The 22,038-nt window shown below is 46.2% G+C and overlaps 1 protein-coding gene across 1 annotated transcript in view; it reads left to right on the top strand.

Annotated features, from left to right (window-relative positions):
- PIK3CB (phosphatidylinositol-4,5-bisphosphate 3-kinase catalytic subunit beta) overlaps positions 1–22,038 on the top strand; it is an 86,332-nt gene that overhangs the window by 15,933 nt on the left and 48,361 nt on the right. The window contains exons 2-7 of the mRNA XM_041004230.1: positions 10,791–10,977; positions 13,795–14,020; positions 14,980–15,203; positions 16,508–16,687; positions 18,434–18,604; positions 19,724–19,801. Of these exons, the coding sequence (XP_040860164.1) occupies positions 10,807–10,977; positions 13,795–14,020; positions 14,980–15,203; positions 16,508–16,687; positions 18,434–18,604; positions 19,724–19,801 (1,050 nt within the window). The 5' untranslated portion in view covers positions 10,791–10,806. The remainder of the gene's footprint in view (positions 1–10,790; positions 10,978–13,794; positions 14,021–14,979; positions 15,204–16,507; positions 16,688–18,433; positions 18,605–19,723; positions 19,802–22,038) is intronic.

Consider the following 22,038-nt stretch of genomic DNA (forward strand, 5'->3'; position numbering starts at 1 on the left):
AATGGCAGTATTGGAGACAATGTGTGAGGAAGCATTTGGGCACAGTAGCCACTTCTTCTTTTTTTAAAGGTTTATTTATTTTTTATTGGAAAGTCAGATATACAGAGAGGAGGTGAGACAGAGAGGAAGATCTTCCATGCGATGATTCACTCCCCAAGTGAGCGCAACGGCCGGTACTGTGCCAATCCAAAGCCAGGAGCCAGGAACCTCTTCCGGGTCTTCCACACGGGTGCAGGGTCCCAAGGCTTTGGGCCGTCCTCGACTACTTTCCCAGGCCACAGGCAGGGAGCTGGATGGGAAGTGGGACCACCGGGATTACAACCGGCGCCCATATGGGATCCCGGCGCATTCAAAGCTAGGACTTTTGCCGCTAGGCCACGCCGCCGCCAGGCCCAGTAGCCACTTCTTTCTTTGTGGGAAATATGCAATAAAGTCTTAAAATCATTCCTTTTTATTTTATAATTTAACAGAGGAGTAATAAAAATTTTATTATCAAGCATTTTCTGTATTCCCTTATAATTGATATGTATGTTTTATGATTTTATTTCATATTTCAGAGGTGATTGATGTATTTTAATAATACTTTTAGTATATAAAAACATTTAAAATTGGGCCTAGTGCAATAGCCTTGTGGCTGAAGTCCTCTCCTTGCTGATGCTGGGATCCCATATGGGCGCCGGTTCTAATCCCAGCAGTTCCACTTCCCATCCAGCTCCCTGCCTGTGGCCTGGGAAAGCAGTCGAGGACGGCCCAAAGCCTAGGGACCCTGCACCCGCGTGGAAGACCCGGAAGAAGTTCCTGGCTCCTGGCTTCAGATCGGCATAGCATCAGCCGTTGTGCTCACTTGGGGAGTGAATCATCGGATGGAAGATCTTCCTCTCTGTCTCTTCTCCTCTCTGTATATCCGCCTTTCCAATAAATAAATAAATAAATCTTAAAAAAAAATGATGGAGTGTGTGAAGCAGCCTAGCAGTTCATACGCAAGCCTCTCCTACTGGAGCCACCCGGGGTCCGTACCTCCCTGCAGCTCCCAATTCCAGCTTCTTACAGAGCACCCTAGGAGGCGGTTGGTGTTGGCCCCCACCTGGGAGACCTGAATTAAGTCCAGCCTCCAGCCTCCAGCCCCAGCCTGTGGCCCCCAGCCCAGCCCCCAGCCCCAGGCCCAGGTCTCACCATCTCCACTAAGAAAGAGGAGGACAACACTATGCTTGTGTTTATCGTCAGCAGTCTTCCGCCATCAGGCATCAGATTAGGCTGTGAGGTTCTGTGAAAGAGAGGGCCCTGACTCCTCCTGATAGGGGAAGGCAGATGCCCGCATGCGCTGTCTCAGTGGATAAGGGGAGCTTGCTGATAGCAGAGGTGGAGTTATTCCTCCCGGGAGTGGTCTTCCAGGGGCCATCAGAGTCATAGTCTTGGACAGCTGGAAGAGGACTGCATGTGCGAGCCTTTCAGCACTGCATTTCTTAAAATAAAACTTTGCTTTTAAAATTTATTTTTATTTAAAAGGTAGCATTACAGAGAGAGAAAGAGAGACACACAGAGAGAGGTCTTCCATCCAGTGGTTCATCCTCCAAGTGGCAGAGCTGAGCTGATGTGAAGCCAGGAGCAGCTTCTGGGTCTCCCTCATGGGTGCAGGGTCCTGAGAGCTGGAGGCTCGCACTGCTTTCCCAGGCTGTGAGAGGGTTGGAGGTGGGACAGCCAGAGTCTTGGACAGTGCCCATATGGACGCTGGAGTTTGCCAGCGGAGGGATAACTGAGCCACCACTCCAGCTCCAGGTTTATCTTTGAAATGCAGTTACGAGAGAGGGACAGAGACAGATGTCCCCACTTTGCTTCCCTTTCCACATGGCTGAGGTGGCTGCAGTTGTGCCAGGTTTCAGCCAGGAGCCTCAGCTTCTTCCGGGTCTCCAGTTGGGATTCAGGAGCCAAGCTTTTGGGCCATATTCCACTGCTTCCCCGCATGCGTTAACAAGGAGCTGAATCAGAAGTGGAGCGGCCAGGACTTGAACGGCAGCCATATGGGATGCTGGGTTTGCAGACTGCAGCTTAACCGTAAAGTCACAGTGCCAGCCCCTCAAGCTATATTTTGTAATTTGTAGAGTAATAAAACTTACCTAATTTGACCAGTTTTAGTGAGTGTTTTTTTTAATTTATTTTTATTTATTTATTTATTTTATTGGAAAGGCAGATATACAAAGAGGAGAGACAGAGAGGAAGATCTTCCGTCCGACGATTCACTCCCCAAGTGAGCGCAACGGCCGATGCTATGCCGATCCGAAGCCAGGAGCCTCTTCCGGGTCTCCCACGAGGGTGCAGGTCCCAAAGCTTTGGGCAGTCCTCGACTGCTTTCCCAGGCCACAGGCAGGGAGCTGGATGGGAAGCAGGGCTGCCCGAGATAGAACCGGCGCCCATATGGGATCCCGGGCGTGCAAGGCGAGGGCTTTAACCACTGCGCCACCGCACGCGCGGGACCCCAGTTTTAGTGAGTGTTTTATCTTCAATCTTTTCTGTAGTATATTTTCTAATATGAAAGTCTTCCATGAAAACATCACTCTAAAAAGTAAATATAACAGCTGTTTTTTAAAGAAACATTTTAAGAAATGTCATTTTGAGGTACATATCTACTTTGCATTTTTTATTTCTTACTTTTTTCTTCCTGAAAGATGGAGATGGAGAGTGCAAGTACTGGTTGGATTTTAGAACTCTTAGTTCATCTGTGAGGAGAGGGGAGTGAGAAGGCAGTGCAGCAATGGCAGGGGAGGGCGGGAGAATCCTAAGCCTTATTTGGGTAGTCTGGTACTTAGGATCGCGTCTACTTAAGCTGTAAGAATAGAGCTTTAGGGGCCAGTATTATGGCACAGCAGGTTAAGCCATTGTTTGCAACTCCAGCACCCCATAGTAAGAGTGGCCCATTTAAGTCCCTGCTGCTTTGCTTCCAGGTTAACTTCCTGCTAATGAGCCTGGAAGCATAGTGGGTGATTACCCTGCCACACACATCGCCAGAGTCACTGTACTGTGACTTGGAGCCCTCTGGGGAGTGAACCAGTGATGGAAGTCTCTCTCTCTCCCCCTCCCAGTTCTGCCTTTCAAGTAGATTGACATAAGCCTAAGAGTTGACCTTCATAAAAGAGAAGTTCATGGATTTCAGAGAGGTCAACTGAAAGTCAGGAAACACCTGTGGTTTTGACGTTTTGACCGTGACAGCTCTGAGAGGTGCCGTTTCAGCAAGGTGTCTGTGGCTGAAAATCGGCTGCAGTGGAGTGAGGAGGAGGTGGTGCAGGCGGAGCATTTCCGCTCTTGGTTCACTCATCAGACCCTGGAGCAAGCACTCAGGACGCAGCAGTTGCCTCCCTCAGCACTCAAGCTGCAGAGGGCTACCAGGTGTATTGATTCAGGCCCGTTGGGGATTGATTCATGTCTAGATATTTTTAATGCCTTATTTCTCAAGTCTCCTGGCTTGTACAATAAATAACATTGCCCACCCTGGTTACACTGTTAAAAGGACATATTCCAACCCTGACGCTGTCTTGGCCTGCTAACAAATAATGTATTTTTAAGTAAAAGGGAATGGTCTGTTAGAGTAGTTTAAATATTAAAGAAAGTATTAAAGACTAATTTTTCACCCTGAGGAAATATAGTTTGAGGTTAAAGACATGGGCAAAGGGCTCAACTCCTAGAAAAGCAACTTTTCTGCTTAGGAACAAGAGGATTAGGGGAGGGGGAACGAAGCAACTCTTAGGTAAACACAAAGAAAACTAGAGCGTTCCTGATCCTCTCCTCTCCCCTTTAAGATGGATTTACTTACATGGAAGGCAGAGTCTAAGAGAGGAAGAGACGGAGAGGTCGAGATCTTCCGTCTGCTGCTTCCCCTCAGGGTGTCCTCATGGCCATGCTGCTGCAGAGCCAGGAGCCAGGAGCGTCTTGCAGGTCTCCCATGTGGGAGCCCGAGGACTGGCCCCTCTGCTGCCTTCCCAGACACAGTGCTAGGAGCTGGATCAGAAATAGAGCAGCCAGGACACATGCCAGCACCCATATGGGATGCCAGCATCACAGGTGGTGGATTTTCTGGAAAAAAAAATTTAGAATATTTACTTGCTTTATCTTTATAAGCTTGAAAGCCAGAGTGGCAGAAGGGAAAAGACAGACGGGGCTTCCTCTCAGTAGCTCACTCCCCGGGTGTCTGCGGACAGCCAGGCGAGGTCAAGCAGAGGTCCGCAGCCCACAGCTCTGTGTGCGGCTCCCACAGGGTGATGGGGCCCAGCAGGTCAGCCCTAGTCTGCTGCCTCCAGGGGGCGCTTGCAGGAAGCAGAGAAGCTGGGAGCCATCCTGCACTGGGGTCTCCAGCAGTAGCTTTAAACTTGTGCCACGTACCCACACCATCTCTCCATGTTTCTCTGACTTTGGAACATAAACATTAAAGAGAATGCTTTCCCAGGAACTTATGATTACTGTGTCTGAAATATGTCTGTTACAAAGTAGCTTTACTTGGCTCAGGAGAAAGCTGTAGGTTTCAAATTGGCATGGATTTGATCTAGGAAGACACAAGATGATTGAATGAGCTAGACTGATTATTGTTTTAAAAAATACACTTGTTGACCTCTGCAATTGGAAATTTTATAAGGAATTATCGAAGTTTTCACCTTGATGATCCAGTCATTGAAATATATTCCCAGTTGAGATGCATAAAAGACCAGTACAAACTACAGGGAAACGGGCAAGGTAATATTGATGGGATTATGGCTTCTACAGAAAATGTTTTTGAAGCTTTGTGCCTTGTTTATAATTTTGATCCAGAAATTCAAATGTTCTTATTGTGTTATAATTATGCTTTTCCTGGTAAATAGCATATTCTCATTTTGAAAAGTTTTTTTTTTGAAGATTGATTTATTTTTATTGGAAAGTCAGATATACAGAGAGGAAGATCTTCAGTCCGATGATTCACTCCCCAAACAGCCGCAACAGACAGAGCTGCGCGATCCGAAGCCATGAGCCCAGAGCCTCTTCCGGGTCTCCCACGTGGGTGCACGGTCCCAAGGCTTTGGGCCGTCCTTGACTGCTTTCCCAGGTCACAGGCAGGGAGCTGGATGGGAAGCAGGGCCACCAGGATTAGAACCGGCGCCCATATGGGATCCCAGTGCTTGCAAGGCGAGGGCTTTAGCTGCTAAGCTACTGTGCTAGGCCCTTGTTTGAAAAGGTGCAAATCCTATCTGTACACTGCGAATTAATAATGGTATACTGTAAATTTTCCTTCTGGTTTTTGCTAGTTCCTCTTCCTCCAGTACTTTCTTTGCCTCAGAATTCTTTTGTGTTAGTATGTATTAGATGTTTATGCAGTTAGAAAGAATGTTCAGAAAGATGATATTGTGGGGTATCTACTGCTTCCGGCCCTTTGATGCTGTAATGTGCTTTTTGCTTTACTCAGAAAATAACTGGTTGGATTGTCATATAATCTGTAATAGACAGAAAGGATATTGTGAAAGAAATTGCCATCCACGCAGCCTGACCTTTCAAAACTGTTTTCTTTGCTGCAAGCGTCTCACGTGACGCAGGAAGTGGTGCCCAGGCGGCGCTGTCAGTGACCTGCTGTTGGTGTGGGCGCGCTGCTTGAGCACGCGTGGGACAGGCGTGTGTGCTGTTGGTGTGGGTGCACTGCTCGAGCACGCGTGGGACAGGCGTGTGCTGTTGCTGTGGGTGCACTGCTCGAGCACGCGTGGGACAGGCGTGTGTGCTGTTGGTGTGGGTGCACTGCTCGAGCACGCGTGGGACAGGCGTGTGCTGTTGGTGTGGGTGCACTGCTCGAGCACGCGTGGGACAGGCGTGTGTGCTGTTGGTGTCTGCCGCCTGCTCGAGCACGCGTGGGACAGGTGTGTGTGCTGTTGGTGTGGGCGCACTGCTCGAGCACGCGTGGGACAGGCGTGTGTGCTGTTGGTGTCCGCCGCCTGCTCGAGCACGCGTGGGACAGGCGTGTGTGCTGTTGGTGTGGGTGCACTGCTCGAGCACACGTGGGACAGGCGTGTGTGCTGTTGGTGTGGGCGCGCTGCTCGAGCACGCGTGGGACAGGCGTGTGTGCTGTTGGTGTCCGCCGCCTGCTCGAGCACGCGTGGGACAGGCGTGTGTGCTGTTGGTGTCGGCCGCCTGCTCGAGCACACGTGGGACAGGCACGTGCTGTTACACGCCTGTGCTCTGTGTGCGGGCTACTGGGGTTAGGCATGAAATGTGGAATACGTCCTAAGTCTAAGTGAAGTTTGTCACATTTAAAATTTAAATGGAAAATCACTTTATTTTCAAGAAGGATCTATTTTTCTCTTTTTTCTCCCTCCCACAGTATCCAAACTGTTTAACTAAAGTTTTGAGGATTATTAATGAAAAGAGATTATTATGTAGTTTGTAACTAAAAATTGTTTTTTGAGGAAATGCTTTTTTTGAGAGGATTTTTTGTCTTTTTGTTTTGTTTTCTTTTTAATCTGTTCAGGAAGCAAGAACAACAGTCCTGTTTTGTAGCTCAGTCCCCAAGTGCTCAGTGTGTCTGGGGCGGGGAACGAGGGACCCAGTGTGGGTGTTCTGCGTGGGTGGCTAGGACCCGCTCACTGCCTCCCAGGGTCCACGTCGGCAGGCAGCTGGATCTCGGAGCCAGGACCGGACATCGGATCCAGGTCTCCAGTCTGAACAGCTCTATCTTAGCTGTGTCTCAACTGCTAGACCGAGCACGTACTCCCAGATAAAAAATATTTGAAGCAATCTTTAAAGACATATTCCTGCTGCTCTTGAATGCTTAAGAGAATTAAAACTGTGAAGGGGCCTGATGGTAAACTTTGATCTTTCTTTTCCTTCTTAAATGCTTGCTTGTTTGGAGGACAGAGAAAGAGGCAGAGTGCAGATCTTGCTTCTAATCAATATTCTCCAGCTGGCTGAAGTCAGCCACCTGAAACTCCATCTGGATCCGCCGCGCAGGCGCAGGGTCCCAAGGCTTTGGGCCATCCCCTCCTGCTTTCCTAGGCCACAAGCTGGAGCTGGACGGGAAGTGGAGCAGCCGGGACAGGAACCAGCGCCCATATGGGATCCTAGCACTTGCCAGGGGGAGGATTTAGCCATGGAGCCATCATGCTGGGCCAGGAAGCAGTGGATTTAATGACAGTGGTGCTATAGTACTGCCTCTACTCTTCAACGAGGCATCCTGCTGGCAGAAGCCCCGTGCTGTCTGCCTGGTGAGGTTCAAGCAGCATCAGGCTTGTCCTCCCTTGTATTCCACTCTGTCTCCTGTGTTTGGGGCTCTGGGAGGCTGAGGTGGAAAACACTACAGTCAGGTAAGCTTTCACTATCCCTCAGAGTGTCTGAAGGAAAGAGGACAGACACACCTCCCATGTGTCTCTCGGAGCAAGCATAAGTAATTTGGTAGAGGCTGGATGCAAACTCCATTTTTTTTTTGTTTGTTTTTTGTAATGCCCCTTCTCCCAAGAAGTCTGTTATGTGGTTTCTTAAACAGCATGAGCACATGGTAAATATTCAGTAAGTTAAAAGTTCAGTAATGTACCCCTGTTTGTCCTTCTGCAGTTCCTGCCAGTTGTGCAATAACCCCCTCTTGATAAAGGCTTAGCACAGATGACAGGTCAGCTCGCTCTGCTGGCTGTGCTGCGCTCTCCTGAGAGAGTAGGCCATCCTGGCTGGTACCAAGGACAGCTGCCTCTCCCCAGCCACTCGCCCCCTTTCTCCTCTCCCCAGCCACTTGCCCCCTTTCTCCTCTCCCCAGCCACTCGCTGCCTCTCTCCTCTCTCCTCTTCCAGCCACTCGCCGCCTCTCTCCTCTTCCCTGGCAGTAGTGAGGGAGGAATGAAAGCTGCACATAGATGCATTTGATCTTTCATGGCTGGATAGCTTAGGAAGAAAACTGGTCTCCAAGGAAGATTTACAACGTACAAATAATAAATATACACACAGCCCAAACATCAGTCAGTGTGCAGAATAGGCCTGAAATGGCCGGGGAGAAATGCCAACCATTATAGGATGCTCTCTTAATTTTTATGTATTGTAACATCTTCAGAATGCAGTAGATAGAAATAACGAAAAGGTTCAGATGCTTTTTCTGCAGCTGTAAGCCATTTAACATTCTTCTCATGTTACAGTTTGCCATCCAGATGGCTTTCTGGCACTGACTCAGTTTCTAGATGTGAACACTCACTCAGCAGCCCCGCCACGCACTGGCAGCTTGGCTCATGACTCACTCTCTCAGCAGTCACATGAGACGCTCTGCTACAGTCACTCCTTATTGTCATGGCACTTGTAAACAAGAACCGGGATTTGATTGGATATCTTTTTATTTGAGGAAAATTTAACATTCTGAAGCACATATTCTCTCAGTGGTGAGATGCGGAAGCAGCACTGCCCAGTGAGACCTCCGTCTAAATGTACATCTGGGAGACAGGTGCAAAAGTATAGCCAGTAACCAGGGCTGATTTTAATAACTGAGTTTCTCCTGCACTGCTGCCTGGCTTCAGATCAGTGCAGCTCTGGCTGTTGCAGCCACTTGGGGAGTGAACCATCGGACGGAAGATCTTCCTCTCTGTCTCTCCTCCTCTCTGTATATCCGCCTTTCCAATAAAAATAAATCTTTAAAAAAAATAGATCTTAAAAAAAAAGGTGAAATACTTGGTGTGACTTTTTCAGGAGCTGATTTTACATCTGTTTGTCTTTGCAAGGAGCAAAGCATGGTCTCTGGAATTTCATGTAGCGTGTTTTCATCCAGCAAATATTTGTTATGTGCAAGGATGAGGAGTTCCCCCACTGAGTGCCTCTTCCGATCAGTTCAGTTCATTGGAAGTCTAGTGACTGTTAACGGCCAAGTAGTTGTGCCCCTCCATGCCCCCTCCGTGCCCCCTCCGTGCCCCCTCCATGCCCCCTCCGTGCCCCCTCCGTGCCCCCTCCATGCCCGTGGGAGACCCAGCTGGGCGAGAGACTCTGCTGCAGCCTGGCCGAGCCTTGGCAGTGGCAGGCATCTTGGAACATCTTCTGTCTCTTGCTCTGTCAGTCTACCTCTACAGCAAATAGATAAGTTAATAAAAATTTAAAATATAAGTTTCCAGAATTAAAAAGTATTTACTTATTTGGAAGAAAGATTTAGAGAGAAGTCTTTCATCTATGGTTTACTAGTCCCCAAGTGACTGCAGGGGTTGGGGCTAGGCCAGGCTGAAGCCAGGTCTTTTGGGACTCTCCCACATGGGTGCAGGGACCCAAGCACTTTGACCATCCTCTGCTGCCTTGTCAGGCCATAAGCAGGGAGCTGGATCGGAGGTAGATCAGCTGGTATTGGAAGTGGCACTCACTTGGCATGCCAGTGCCAGCAATAAAATCTTATGCTGCAGCACTGGCCCGTTAAGCTCCATTTTTATATGTTTAGTATTTTTTTTTACATTGTTTATTTTAATATACTTGAAAGACAGAGATGGGACAGAGATCTTGGGTCCACTGGTCCAATCCCAAGTGCTCACAGCAAACAAGATTGGGCCAGGCTGAAGCCAGGAGCCCAGATTTCTATCTAGAGCTTGCTGAACTGTCATCTGTTGCTTCCTAGGCTGGTGTTAGCCGGAAGCTGGACGGGAAAGCAGAGAGTCAGCCTCAGGGGACACAGGGGACGTGGTCATTCCACGTGGCAGCTTAACTTGCTGCACCCCATCACTCTCCCCTGTGACTTTCTTTATGTGTTCAAAAATGCTTCCTATCAGCCACTGCTTGTTTAAACCCTTGGCACTTGAGCCTTAGGTCCTTTTTAATGTTCATGTGGATTTCGTTCTGATGTGCACCTTCTTCAAGAAAAGTGTTAGGGAAGAGGGGAGAGCTAGCACGATTGAAGGGTTGTTCTGTAGTTTTGTTTGAGATAGGGATTTAGTTTGAGGAGTTTATTTTGTTGCATTTGTGAATATATGTCTCTTGGCAAGAAGGTGGATGGGATTTGTACAAAATCCTGGGCTGTAGAGTGTGTGACACACGAAGAAAAACAAGCTGGAGTCATGCATGAGACACTGCCACTGGGTGAGGAGTTTTCAGTGTGTGTTGGTGCTGCGTTGTGAGGTTCATGAGAGTGGGGTGCTGTCTTGGTTGTCAATTCATTGGCATTTGCAGATTATCCTAAGGAGTTAGTAACTTTTTCTCAATCAAGCTTCATGAGAGTCATGTGTTAGTGGTTTATTGAATTTGTCAGGACTTTGTAACCTTTAAATCTGCAGTTCTTTCAAAAGTCACGTATTTATCAGGATTTGAATCCACGTGGTGTATATAATTTATGTAGTGATAACGAAGAGTATATTTATAATTTACTTCTTGGAATTGCTTTTTATTTGTTTTTAAAATTTCTAGTTATTTTCAATTTTAGTTGAAAGGCAAAGAGAGACAGATCTTGCTTCTGCTGGTTCACCTCCTTACTGCCTGCAGTAGCCAGGGCTGGGACAGGTTGGAGCTAGGAGTCTGTGACTCCGTATGAGGTCTCCTACTTTGGTGCTAGGGGCCTGAGACCTTGAGCTGTCGCTGGTCGCCTTCTAAAAGTGTACATTGGTAGGAAACTAGGTTGTAAGTGAGGTAGCTGGGACTGAACCCACACATTGTGATCTGGGACATGGGAGGCCCGAACAGCCACTTCTCTGCTCTGGATGCTTGCCTGCCCCGTTTTCTTCTTTAAAATAGTGCAGGTGATTGGTCTCCTGTGGATGACGTTGAAATCCTAGGGCTCACTGTCAACTGATGGACTTGACGCCTTTTGCACAAAGTTTGGCGAATGACAGTTGCTCTCTTCCTGACTTGCAGGAGCTGATGGTTAGGAATGTGTCTCAGCGACACTATGCCTCCTGCCATGGCAGACAGCCTTGACATCTGGGCAGTGGGCTCACAGACGGCATCTGATGGCTCCATCCCTGTGGACTTCCTTCTGCCGACTGGGATTTACATCCAGCTGGAGGTGCCTCGGGAAGCTACCATTTCTTACATTAAGCAGGTGTGTTGCTCACATATACAATTTCTGTGTGTTTAGTTTGCTGTGTCTCATTGGATGTCACTGGATTTTAATGCTATTGATATGGTAATTGTATGGTAAATGTATGGGAAGTTTAATCTTTTAGGTTAATACTTTTTTTGATGGGCGCTTTTTTAAAGGTTTATTTATTTATTTATTTTGTTGGAAAGTCAGATTTACAGAGAGAAGGAGAGAGAGAGGAGGATCTTTCTTCCACTAGTTCACTCCCCAAGTGGCCACAACAGCCGGAGCTGAGCTGAGCCGAAGCCAGGAGCCAGGAGTCTCCTCCAGGTCTCCCACCTGGGTGTAGGGTCCCAAGGCTTTGGGCTGTCCTTGACTGCTTTCCCAGGCCACAAGCAGGGAGCTGGATGGGAAGTGGAGCTTCCAGGATTAGAACCGGCGCCCATATGGGATCCTGGTGTAGGCAAGGTGATGATTTAGCCAATGAACTATCACCCCCGATCCCTGTGTTTTAACTTTTTGAGGAAGCTCAGTACTGTTCCTCTCGGAAACTACACTGTTTTGCATTTCCACCAGAAATGTGCAAGAGTTATTTCTGCAAATACCATCGGCAACATTTGCTATGTGCAATGGTTTTTTTTGGGGGGGAGGTTATTAATTTTTTTTGCAAAGTCAGATGTATATGAATAGAGGAGGAGAGACAGAGAGGAAGATCTTCCATCAGTTGATTCACTTCCCAAGTGACCGCAATGGCCGGAGCTGTGCCGACCTGAAGCCAGGAGCCAGGAGCTCTTCCAGGTCTCTCACATGGGTGCAGGGTCCCAAGGCTTTGTGCTGTCCTCGACTGCTTTCCCAGGCCGCAGGCAGGGAGCTGGATGGAAAGCAGGGCTGCTGAGGTTAGAACTGGTGCCCAAGGCAAGGACTTGAGCTGCTAGGCTATGGCGCTGGGCCCTGTTTGCAGTGCTTTTGATGGTGAGCATCCTGCAGAATGTCCCCCGAGGCCACGTGGCCCTTGTTCAGGTGCACATTGAGCACCTGTTGGTTTTCTTTCTTTGGTGCTTGTTTGTCCAAGGCTTTTCTTGATGCGTGAATCTGATTGTTACTGAGTTTTAGTTTTTTATTAAATGTGTGATTATAAATATTTTCTTCTGTTCTGTGAGTTGTGTTTTATTTCAGGTGATCATGTTCTTTGAAGTACAAAACGGTACAGTTAATTTTGTAGGTTCAGTGTATTTGTTATGTTTTCTTCCTCTTTTTCACCTGTGCTTTCTCTTATTACTTATATATCGTTCAATTTAAGGACTAGCTACAAGTTTTATTCCAAGCCTGGTATCTGCAATTCTTAGCTTTTTAAATGACTATTGTCTGAATATGTGTTTGTATAGAGTTGCTTTCATTATCTATCTGGAGACATGGAGGGGGATGGTAAGAGACCAATTGTGTTAACAGGATAGTCTTGATGCAGGGTCAATATGATTTACATTTTGTAACTTGATGATGCAAACTTTACTTTTGTTCCTGGCTAGAAGTGACTTCAGTTTTTTGAACTTTGAGAGATAGAGGCAGGCAGATGAGGTGCCTGCAGCAGCCACAGCTGGACCAGCCCGAATCCAGGATTCTGAAACAGAATCCGGGTCTCCCATGTGGATGGCAGAGACCGCCGTGCTTGAGCCTTCTAGAACATGCATTGCTGGAAACTGGGTCAGAAGTGGAAGAGGTCGAACTCAGACCGAGCACTCCCGCAGGAGATGCAGCGTCGCACGCGGCAGCTTAGTCACTGTGCCAGCCGCCGTCCGGTTCTATGTTTACAGGAATGTTCGATTCAAAAGGCTTCACTGATGCTCACTTCATACCTCATTTATTTTTATTAATTTTGTTTATAGTACATTTCATGGAATAATACACATATTCTTTCATGATATATATATGTGTATATGTCTATATACATTTTTATGTATTTTAAACATTTATTTTATTTGAAAGGCAGAGTTACAGAGCAAGGGAGGGATAGAAATATCTCCCAACCACTGGTGCACTCACTCCGCAAATGGCCGTAACAGTGGAGCTGTGCTAGGCTGGAACCAAGAGCCAAGAGCTTCTCGTGGATCTCTCTGTGGGTACGGGAGCCCAAGGACTTGGGCTGTCCTTCACTGCTTTCCCAGGCACATCAGCAGGAAGCTGGATCCTTATATGGTACTGGCTTGGCAGGCGGCAGGTTTACCTGTTATGCCACCACTGGCCTTGTGGTTTGCTATTTGAAGAATTGTGGTGTAACAGGTTAAGCTACTGCCTGCAATATGTGTGTCCCTCACTTCTCATTCAGCTCGCTGCTAACGTGCCTGGGAAGCAGCACAGAAGAGCCGGGTGTTGGGCGGCGGCCATCCACCTGCCGTCCAGGGGAGTCCCCGGCTGCAGCCTGCACAGCCCTCTCTGCTGTGGTTACTAAGTGAGCAAAGCCGTCGATGGAAGACTTCCTCCTGCCTTCTGCCTTCCTTCCTGCCCTTCCTCATCCTCCGTCTCTATCTAATCCTGCCTTGCAAATAAAGAGAAATAGACTAAAAAAAAATAACCTTTCATTATTTCTTGAATATATTTCCATCTCATAATATACAGTGTCTTTAAAAGTTTGTGCAAATACATATTCAAAGAAAACTGAATTCATGAATCTTTGGAGTCCTCTTGCTCTTTCTGCTTTTCCTCAGTTAACAGTACTCTGGTTTGCTCATCCAGTTTCCCGGACATCGTCCTGCTGTTTGCACCCAGTGCGTGCATCTTTGTCCACTGGAGTGGGCGCTTGTGTTCTAACCCTAACCCTAACTCTAACCCTTTGTCTTGCAGTTGCTATGGAAGCAAGCTCACAGTTACCCGATGTTTAACCTGCTTCTGGAGGTTGACGCCTACATGTTTGCTTGTGTGAACCAGACGGCCGTGTACGAAGAGCTCGAGGACGAGACGCGGAGACTTTGTGACGTGAGGCCTTTCCTTCCAGTTCTCAAGCTGGTGACAAGGAGCTGTGACCCAGGCGAAAAATTAGACTCGAAAATTGGCGTCCTCATAGGAAAAGGTACTTAAAACGTCTTCATTCGACTTCTTTGGATGTTTGCTATTTTATGTATAAGCATGTAACATGTATTCTAAGACATGCCCTTTTAAAATGACCTGCAGATCAATGCTGATTTACGTAATATTACTAATTTGAGATAAGGTATGTACAGAAGATGAGGGTAAATTTTTAGAAACTCATCTTTTAATATGATATTGGCAAATTTGTGTTTGCATTTTTTTAAAGATGTATTTTTTTATTGGAAAAATACAGAGAGAAGGAGAGGCAGAAAGGTCTCCCATCTGATGATTCACTTCTCAAGTGGCCATAGCAGCCAGAGCTGAGCCTGCTAAAGCCAGAAGCCAGGAGCTTCTTCCAGGTCTCCCACGCGGTACAGGGTCCCAAGGCTTTGGTTGTCCTCGACTGCTTTCCCAGGCCACAAGTAGGGAGCTTAATGGGAAGCGGGGCTGCCAGGATTAGAACCAGTGCCTATATGGGAATCCTGCGCTTGCAAGGCGAGAATTTAGCCACTAGGCTACTGCACAGGGCCTAGTTTGCCAAGGTTTAAGTTAAATAATAACTTGAATTTTAAATTTTTGTATAATAGAGCTACTATCCTTTGCCTTCCTCAGATATTTTAAAACGTGCTTTGCATGGAGTGTGGAGAAAACTTGTGAATGTTTTATGTTAAGTAATGTGTATTGTGAATTTTCCTGATTATGAGTTTATAGTAATTTTTTTCTTTATGGAGTTTCAGGTTTGTATTTCTTAGAATTTCAATTGTGCTACTCGTGTGTACATGACATTTGTTTTACCTGGTTGCTCTTTTGATCTTGCATATTTTTCCGCCCAGGTGGTTGTTGTTTGTTTGGTTTTTGGTGCTAAAAGCCAAATATCTAAGTTAAATTTTGTTGCATTGTTTGTGCTCCAGTTTATTATCGTTAGGTATTAAATATAATATGTTTTTAAACTGTGTTTAGGTTTGCACGAATTTGACGCCTTGAAGGATCCTGAAGTGAATGAGTTTCGAAGAAAGATGCGTCGGTTGAGTGAGGAGAAGACGCAGTCGCTGCTGGGCTTGTCCTGGATGGACTGGCTGAGGCAGACCTACCCTCCGGAGCACGAGCCATCCGTGCTCGACGACCTGGAGGAGAAGCTGTACGGAGGGAAGCTCATTGTGGCTGTGCACTTCGAGAACTCGCAGGTACCGTCATGCCTTAGGAAGAAAAAGCTCGTCTCTGACCTTTATCCTGTGGATTGCTGCCCGCCTTTCTGATAAGCACTGTTACAGAGTGGTTTTAGATTTATGCTGTAAGTTTACTTAGAATTTGTACAGTATACAGACATGATTTTCTGATACAGTGGAGTGGCAATTTAGAATTGGACTAGCAAATTGTACCTTGAAATTGCCTTATACATTTTTTAGAATTAAGTGATATAAAAGTAAAAATTTGTCAAGAACTTTAAAGCACAGGTTTTTTTTTTTTAAGATTTAAAGAAAGGTTTTTTTTTTTTTTTTTTTTTTAAGATTTTTAAGAAAGTCAGATATACAGAGAGGAGGAGAGTCAGATATACAGAGAGGAGGAGAGACAGAGAGGAAGATCTTCCGTCCGATGATTCACTCCCCAAGTGAGTGCAACGGCCGATGCTATGCTGATCCGAAGCCAGGAGCCAGGAACTTCTTCCTGGTATCCCACACGGGTGCAGAGTCCCTAGGCTTTGGGCCGTCCTCAACTGCTTTCCCGGGCCACAAGCAGGGAGCTGAATGGGAAGTGGAGCAACTGGAATATGAACCAGCACCAATATGGGATCCCTGGTACATGCAAGGCAAGGACTTCTGCCACTAGGCTACCCTGGGCCAAGCCATTGGTTTTTCATAGATGGGCTTGGGAGGTCTAGAGCCTCTCCTGTCTGTGAACGTCCATATTGTGGGAACATCCTTGTTGGATTGTAAGAGGATTCATTTATTACTCATCTATGTTATCTAGCTGTACCATTGAACTCTGTGATAAATGGATATAAGGCACAATTCCAATTTTAATTTTCTTTTAAACAAATGTTCTTCTTGCATGTTTGTAAAATTCAAAAATTATTAGAGTATAGCTTAATTGGTATAAAGTATGTATTCTCCCTAGTAATAAATATGCTAATTTTGTCTTACTATGTGCTAAATTTGAGTAGTTACAAAGGCAGTATCTGTTTTTGTCTTAGTTTGGTCTGCAGTCCAGGCTGTGTGCCCCGTGGTGGTCAGCCTCGGTTCCTGCCGGCCCTGCTTGTGCAAGGTGCGATGCTCAGGGGCTGGACCGTGACTTGCGTATTATCAGAAATAGTGTTTTATTTTCAGTATTTAGGATATTAAAAATGTGTATTAGGATATTAAAATATGAAGTGTGAAAATTTTACTATGCAGATAGGCACATTTAAAATATATTACATAATAACTACTAGAGTGGTTTTTCTGTGAAAATATAAAGTTTGCTGCTGCTTTTTTACCCTCCCTCCTCTCAGGATGTATTTAGCTTTCAAGTGTCCCCTAACATGAACCCTGTCAAAGTCAATGAGTTGGCCATCCAGAAGCGTTTGACTGTTCATGGGAAGGAGGAAGAGGTTAGCCCTCAGGACTATGTGCTGCAAGTCAGTGGCAGAGTGGAATATGTATTTGGTGACCACCCGCTTATCCAGTTCCAGGTACGTGTGCTCACTGTCGCTGTTTTAGAGAACTGTGTGTGTGTAGAACCTGCACCTCAGTGCTGTCCCCAGGGTGGGCAGTAAGAGGGTGTTAGAGCCAGGAACGAGAGCTGCTCTGTAGGGCACAGGTGTCCTGCTCACAGCCAGTGGCATTTTATACCTCTGCTCGGTTTTCCGACGTGGCCCTTAAATGTTCTAGTTTAGTAGTTGTCTTGGGTTCACAGCGTTGGGAAGTGTGTCATTTTTATAGTAGATAATTGAAGTCCAGTTCGTGGTAAGGAAGGTGAATCATGCTTGGTGCCCGTATGGATGCCGCTTCATGCTCTGTCATTGAGTGTTCACTTGCTGCCAGGGGGAGATGGAACTAGATGGCACAGAGCCAGAGAGGGAGAAGCAGATCTTGCAGCTGCTGGTTCACTCCCCAGATGGCCACAATGGCCAGAGCTGGTCCAGTCCAAAGCCAGGAGCAGGAGTTTGGTCTGAGTCTTCCATGTCTTCTGTGACCTCCCCTGATCATCACTAGGAAGTTGGATCAGAAGTGGAGCAGCCATGACCTGAGCCAGCCCCAATACAGGATGCTGGCACTAGAGACGGTCACACTGTGTGCGGTGTTGGCCCCAGCCTCTCACGTTAAATTCTTGAGTTTAACACTTCATTCTACCTCAGTAGTAAAAATATGTGGCTTTCCAGCAGTTACCACTCACTAATTACAAGTTACAATAGAATCCTGCATTTTTGCACAGGATCACATAGCAGATACATTCTAGAAAAAAGAATACCCCCCAAATATATGTATGTACACATACAGTGTAGGTAAAAGAATGAGAGAAATGGAAATTAGTTAAAACAATATTTTTAAAGTGTATGTGAAGTATTTTTAAAAGATTTATCTATTTGAAAGGCAAAATTAACCAGAAGGGACAAAGGGGTAAATCTTCCCTCTACCGGCGTACTCCCCAAGCTCCCAAACAGCCAGGGCTAAGCCAGACTACCAGGAGCCAGGAGCTGTCCTGGGTCTACCCCATGGACACAGGGGTCCAAACATTTGCTTCCTCAGACCCATTAGCAGGGAGCTGGATGGGCAGGGAGCAGCCAGGACTGCAACCAGCGCCTGTGGAAAATGCTGGTGGCATACCTGCCACAGACAGCTCCTGAAACGTGAAGACAAATCATTTGTACTAGTTCTGGAGTGTATATCACAAATCTCTTTTGAGTATTGAGGAATTTGTGCTTGTACAGAATACATTAGGTTAGTATCTGGCTTTTCGTGAATCTTTGGTGATTCTGCTTTTTAAAAATATACCTCTGGAGAATCCTCTGACTTAACAAAAATAAAGCATTGAGCAAAATGACTAGTAGATTTTTCTTGGCGAGATTGTTGCGTGCAGAGAGCCCTGTGCTGAAAACAGGCCCGAGCTGCCCGTTCTCAGTCTGTCACATGGCGAGCGCGTTGGAAGCCTCTGCTGGTGTGTGAATCCTGCAGTTTTCTGCCGGGTCACTCAGGTGCTGAATGTGTAACTTAGCTCTTCTGAGTTTCATTCCTTAAGCTCCTCAGTGGGGTGACCTTTGTTAATGTGTAACAAGGTATGCCTCGCTCCATTCATAGATATGTGCCTAGGTGTTGTGAGTTTAAATCCTAATCTGGTGTCAGTTTGTTTTAGGTGAGTCTTCACAGTATGGTGAAGACTTGGTGTGGTGTTTGGTTTAATTTCATTGCTTGTTTGAAAATCTTTTTTACTGCTGCAGTATGTGCGGAAGTGTGTGATGAACAGGACTTTGCCCCATTTCGTGCTTGTGGAATGCTGCAAGATCAAGAAAATGTATGAGCAGGAAGTCGTCGCCATCGAAGCTGCCATGGGTCGGAGTCCATCCACGCTGCCTCTGCCCTTGCCGCCGAAGAAGACGCGTGTTGTCTCTGTGAGTGTTGTCCGTGCGCCCTGCTGGCCCACGCGTGCCGGGGCTCACGCTTACTTCCTCGGCTCACTTCTCTTGCTGGGAAAGCCGGTACATGTCTGCCAAAAATCTGCCACCATAGTTTATAAATGATCCAACTACTATTCTTTTTCCTTACTTACATTTCAAATATATGGAAATATGCCATTTGTATTTTTGTTATTCTTCTTGGTCTCCTCTCCCAAATAGAGTAAATATCACCACTGTGAAATTAGATTAGATGCCAAGCCTAGGACTTCAGTGAGCAGTTGGACACATCATAGTGAAAAATGCTGCATTTGCACAAGTGGTTGAATCCTCAATGTATTTCGTTTCTATCAGTTTTATTTGGTGGTATTCAAGGTATAATTTACTTCTATTTATAATATTTAATTTTTAAAAAGATGTATTTATTTTTATTGGAAAGAGTTAACAGGGTAAAGGAAAGACAGAGAGGGAAATATCTTCCATCCACTAGTTCACTCCCCAATTGACAGCAACGGCTGGTGCTGTGCCGATCCGTAGCAGGAACCAGGAGCTTCTTCCGGGTCTCCCACGCGGGTACAGGGTGCCAAGGCTGTGGGCCGTCCTTGACTGCTTTCCCAGGCCACAGGCAGGGAGCTGGATGGGAAGCGGAGCAGCTGGGACTTAAACACACGTGCATATGGGACGCTGGCATTGTAAGGTGGAGGATTACTCTGTTGAGCCATGATTCAAGCCCCAATATTGAATTCTTTTAGTACTAAACATGTACTAGAGGAACTGTTTTCTCCCGAATGTAGTATATTTAAATAAGTTTTTGTACATTTGAACAATTAACATTTTTAAACTAAGGTGCTTAATTGTATTGCTTAATGACATTATTTGTTTATTAATATAAGTGATCAATTTATCCCATACCATTGCTATTTGTTGATTTTTATTTAAATGACATAGCAGCAGTGGAATGCAGCCTATATTCTGTGAAAATAAGTTGCTAATTAAAATGTTTGATATGTGTGATTTTAAGTTAAGTGCTCTGTTTTAATAATTTTGTCATTGATAGATTTAATTATTACCATAGAATATTTGTTTCATCAAAATATCTGTGTATTTTTTTAACAGCATGTTTGGGAGAACAGCAGTCCATTCCAAGTTGTGCTGGTTAAAGGCAGTAAGCTTAACACGGAAGAAACCGTCAAAGTGAGTACTCTGCGGTTTGTACTTCCTTGGACCCCATTACTTCAGTAACTTAAAAGTGTCGTGTTGGAGGTTAGATTTGACCTAAACTGTTTAGTATGACAGTTTATAGTAAAATGATTGAGGTTTTTGCTTTGAATAGGGCTTTGTTGGGACAATTGCCATGATGTTTTCAGTGTGTACTATGTAGGAGAAATGGTTTTTGATGAGGAATTTAAAAATGAGGTTTTAAACCCAAGCTGTAGACCACGTGCGTTTCCGTGAGCCTGGAGGCGTGCGTAACCGAGCCTCCCACTGTGCCTTTTGTTCAGCTTGCTGAGCAAGGCTGTGAACACAGGGGGTCCGCTGTGCGAGCCCGGACAGAGACCTTGAAGTGTCAAACACGAGTTGTCTTTTGCTGGACTAGAAGCTGAGTGAATAGTTGGGATCTAAGAAGGAAATTCATGTAGTTGAGATGTCAGCTGGCATGAGGGTGTGCTTAGGATCATCTTGGGAAATGTTGCCAGTGCTTTTTGGTTTTGCTCAGTGTTGTGTATCCAAGGTGTGTGTTTACAAATTATGAAATGGTCATTCCTGTTTGTTAGGGTATCGTGTCTGTCTTTAGAACACTAATCAGTTCTGTTTTTTTTTTTCAATTACTACTCTAGTACTAGAACTCACTTCTAATTTTTCATATTTCCCATTTTCTTAAGAAATATTTATTGTTTATTTGAAAGGAAGAGGGACAGGAAGAGAAGGTGAAGCACAGAGAAAGAGAGAGATCTCCCACCAGTGGCTTCACTCGGCGGTGGGCATGACGGCAGAGCCTGCGCCAGGCTGAGAGCAGGAGCCGGGAAGCTTCCACTTCCAAGGCCTGTGTCATCGTGTGCTGCTTTCCAGGCACATCTCTAAGGAGCTAGATTCAAAGCGGAGTGGCCCTAACGCAAATCCATGCTTTGATGTGGGATGCCAGCAGAGCCGGCTTCATTGCAGTACTGCAGTGCTGGCTGATATAATGTTTAAAAAGGATTTATTTGTTTTTATTTCTAAGGCAGATTTTGCAGAAAGAGAAGGAGAGACAGAATGTCCCCCATCCACTGGTTCTCCACTTACGCAGGCGCAGTTGCCAGAGCCGAGCTGATCAAAGTTGAGAGTGAGGAGCCTCTTCTGGTCTCCCCCATGGGTGCAGGGTCCCAAGGACGTGAGCCATCCTCTGCCACCTTCCCAGGCTATAAGAGAGAGCCAGATGGGAAATGAAGCAACTGGGACATGAACTGGTGCCCACATGGGATGCTTGCACCACAGGGCAGTGAACCAGCCTGCTGCTCCAATGTGCCAACCGTAGTAATTTTTTCCTTGTATTTGCTGTTTCTCTCTAGAAGTTTGTTATTCAGTCCCTTCCTCTTCGCGCTCCCAAAGATGACCACTGAAGCCTTCACTATATGCTTTTGTTTTTTTGTAAAATATTGTGTTCTAGTTCTTTTCTAAATTTGTGCTTATTGTTTATTGTAATTAATTAATTTACTTGAAAGAAAGGACAACCAGCCGTTCACTGGTCAACTCCCCTAAGTGCCACAGCAGCCGGGGCTGATCAGGCTGAAGGCAGGAAGTCACTGCAGGTCACAACCTGAGGACAGGGGCCTGAGGTCTGGAGCCGTTCTGTCGCCCAGCGTTTGTGGTAACAGGAAACTGGATCACGAGTAGAACTAGAACATCTCAACCTCCACTCAGACACCTGCTGCCAGCGTGCTCGGCTTTGTCGGCGGCAAAATGCCTGAAAGGACTGGCACTTGATGTCCGTAGTGTTTTGCTGTCTTCCATCAGCTTCTCTGTTGTTTGTGGTCATATATTCATAGAGAGGATTAATGAGCTTAAGGAAACATCTAGTACTTTTTAAGGTTTGGTTCTTTTTACTTATTTGAAAGGCAGGGCAATGGGGGAACAATGCAAGACACAAGTGAGAACACTGCGCAGGGCTCTCTCATTCACTGGCTGACTCCCCAAGTGCCTGCAACATCTGGTCCTCGCCAAAGCCGGAGTCAGAAAATCTGTTTGGATCGCCCAGGGTTGCAAGTACTTGAACCATCATATGTGGCTTCCCAGGGTGTGCCTTAATAGCAAGTGTAATTGTATATGTGCGGCCAAAGCAAGCACAAGAGCAGGCTTAGGTCGAAAGCAGAGGCAGGACTTGAACCATCGCCACAGCACCACCCCGTGACATGTATTACTGAATGTACCTCCGCACCTTACCCATGTCGCTT

Source organism: Ochotona curzoniae, unplaced genomic scaffold, assembly GCF_017591425.1.
Source record: "Ochotona curzoniae isolate NIBS_2020 unplaced genomic scaffold, NIBS_Ocur_1.0 contig_1302, whole genome shotgun sequence".
Taxonomy (NCBI): domain Eukaryota; kingdom Metazoa; phylum Chordata; class Mammalia; order Lagomorpha; family Ochotonidae; genus Ochotona; species Ochotona curzoniae.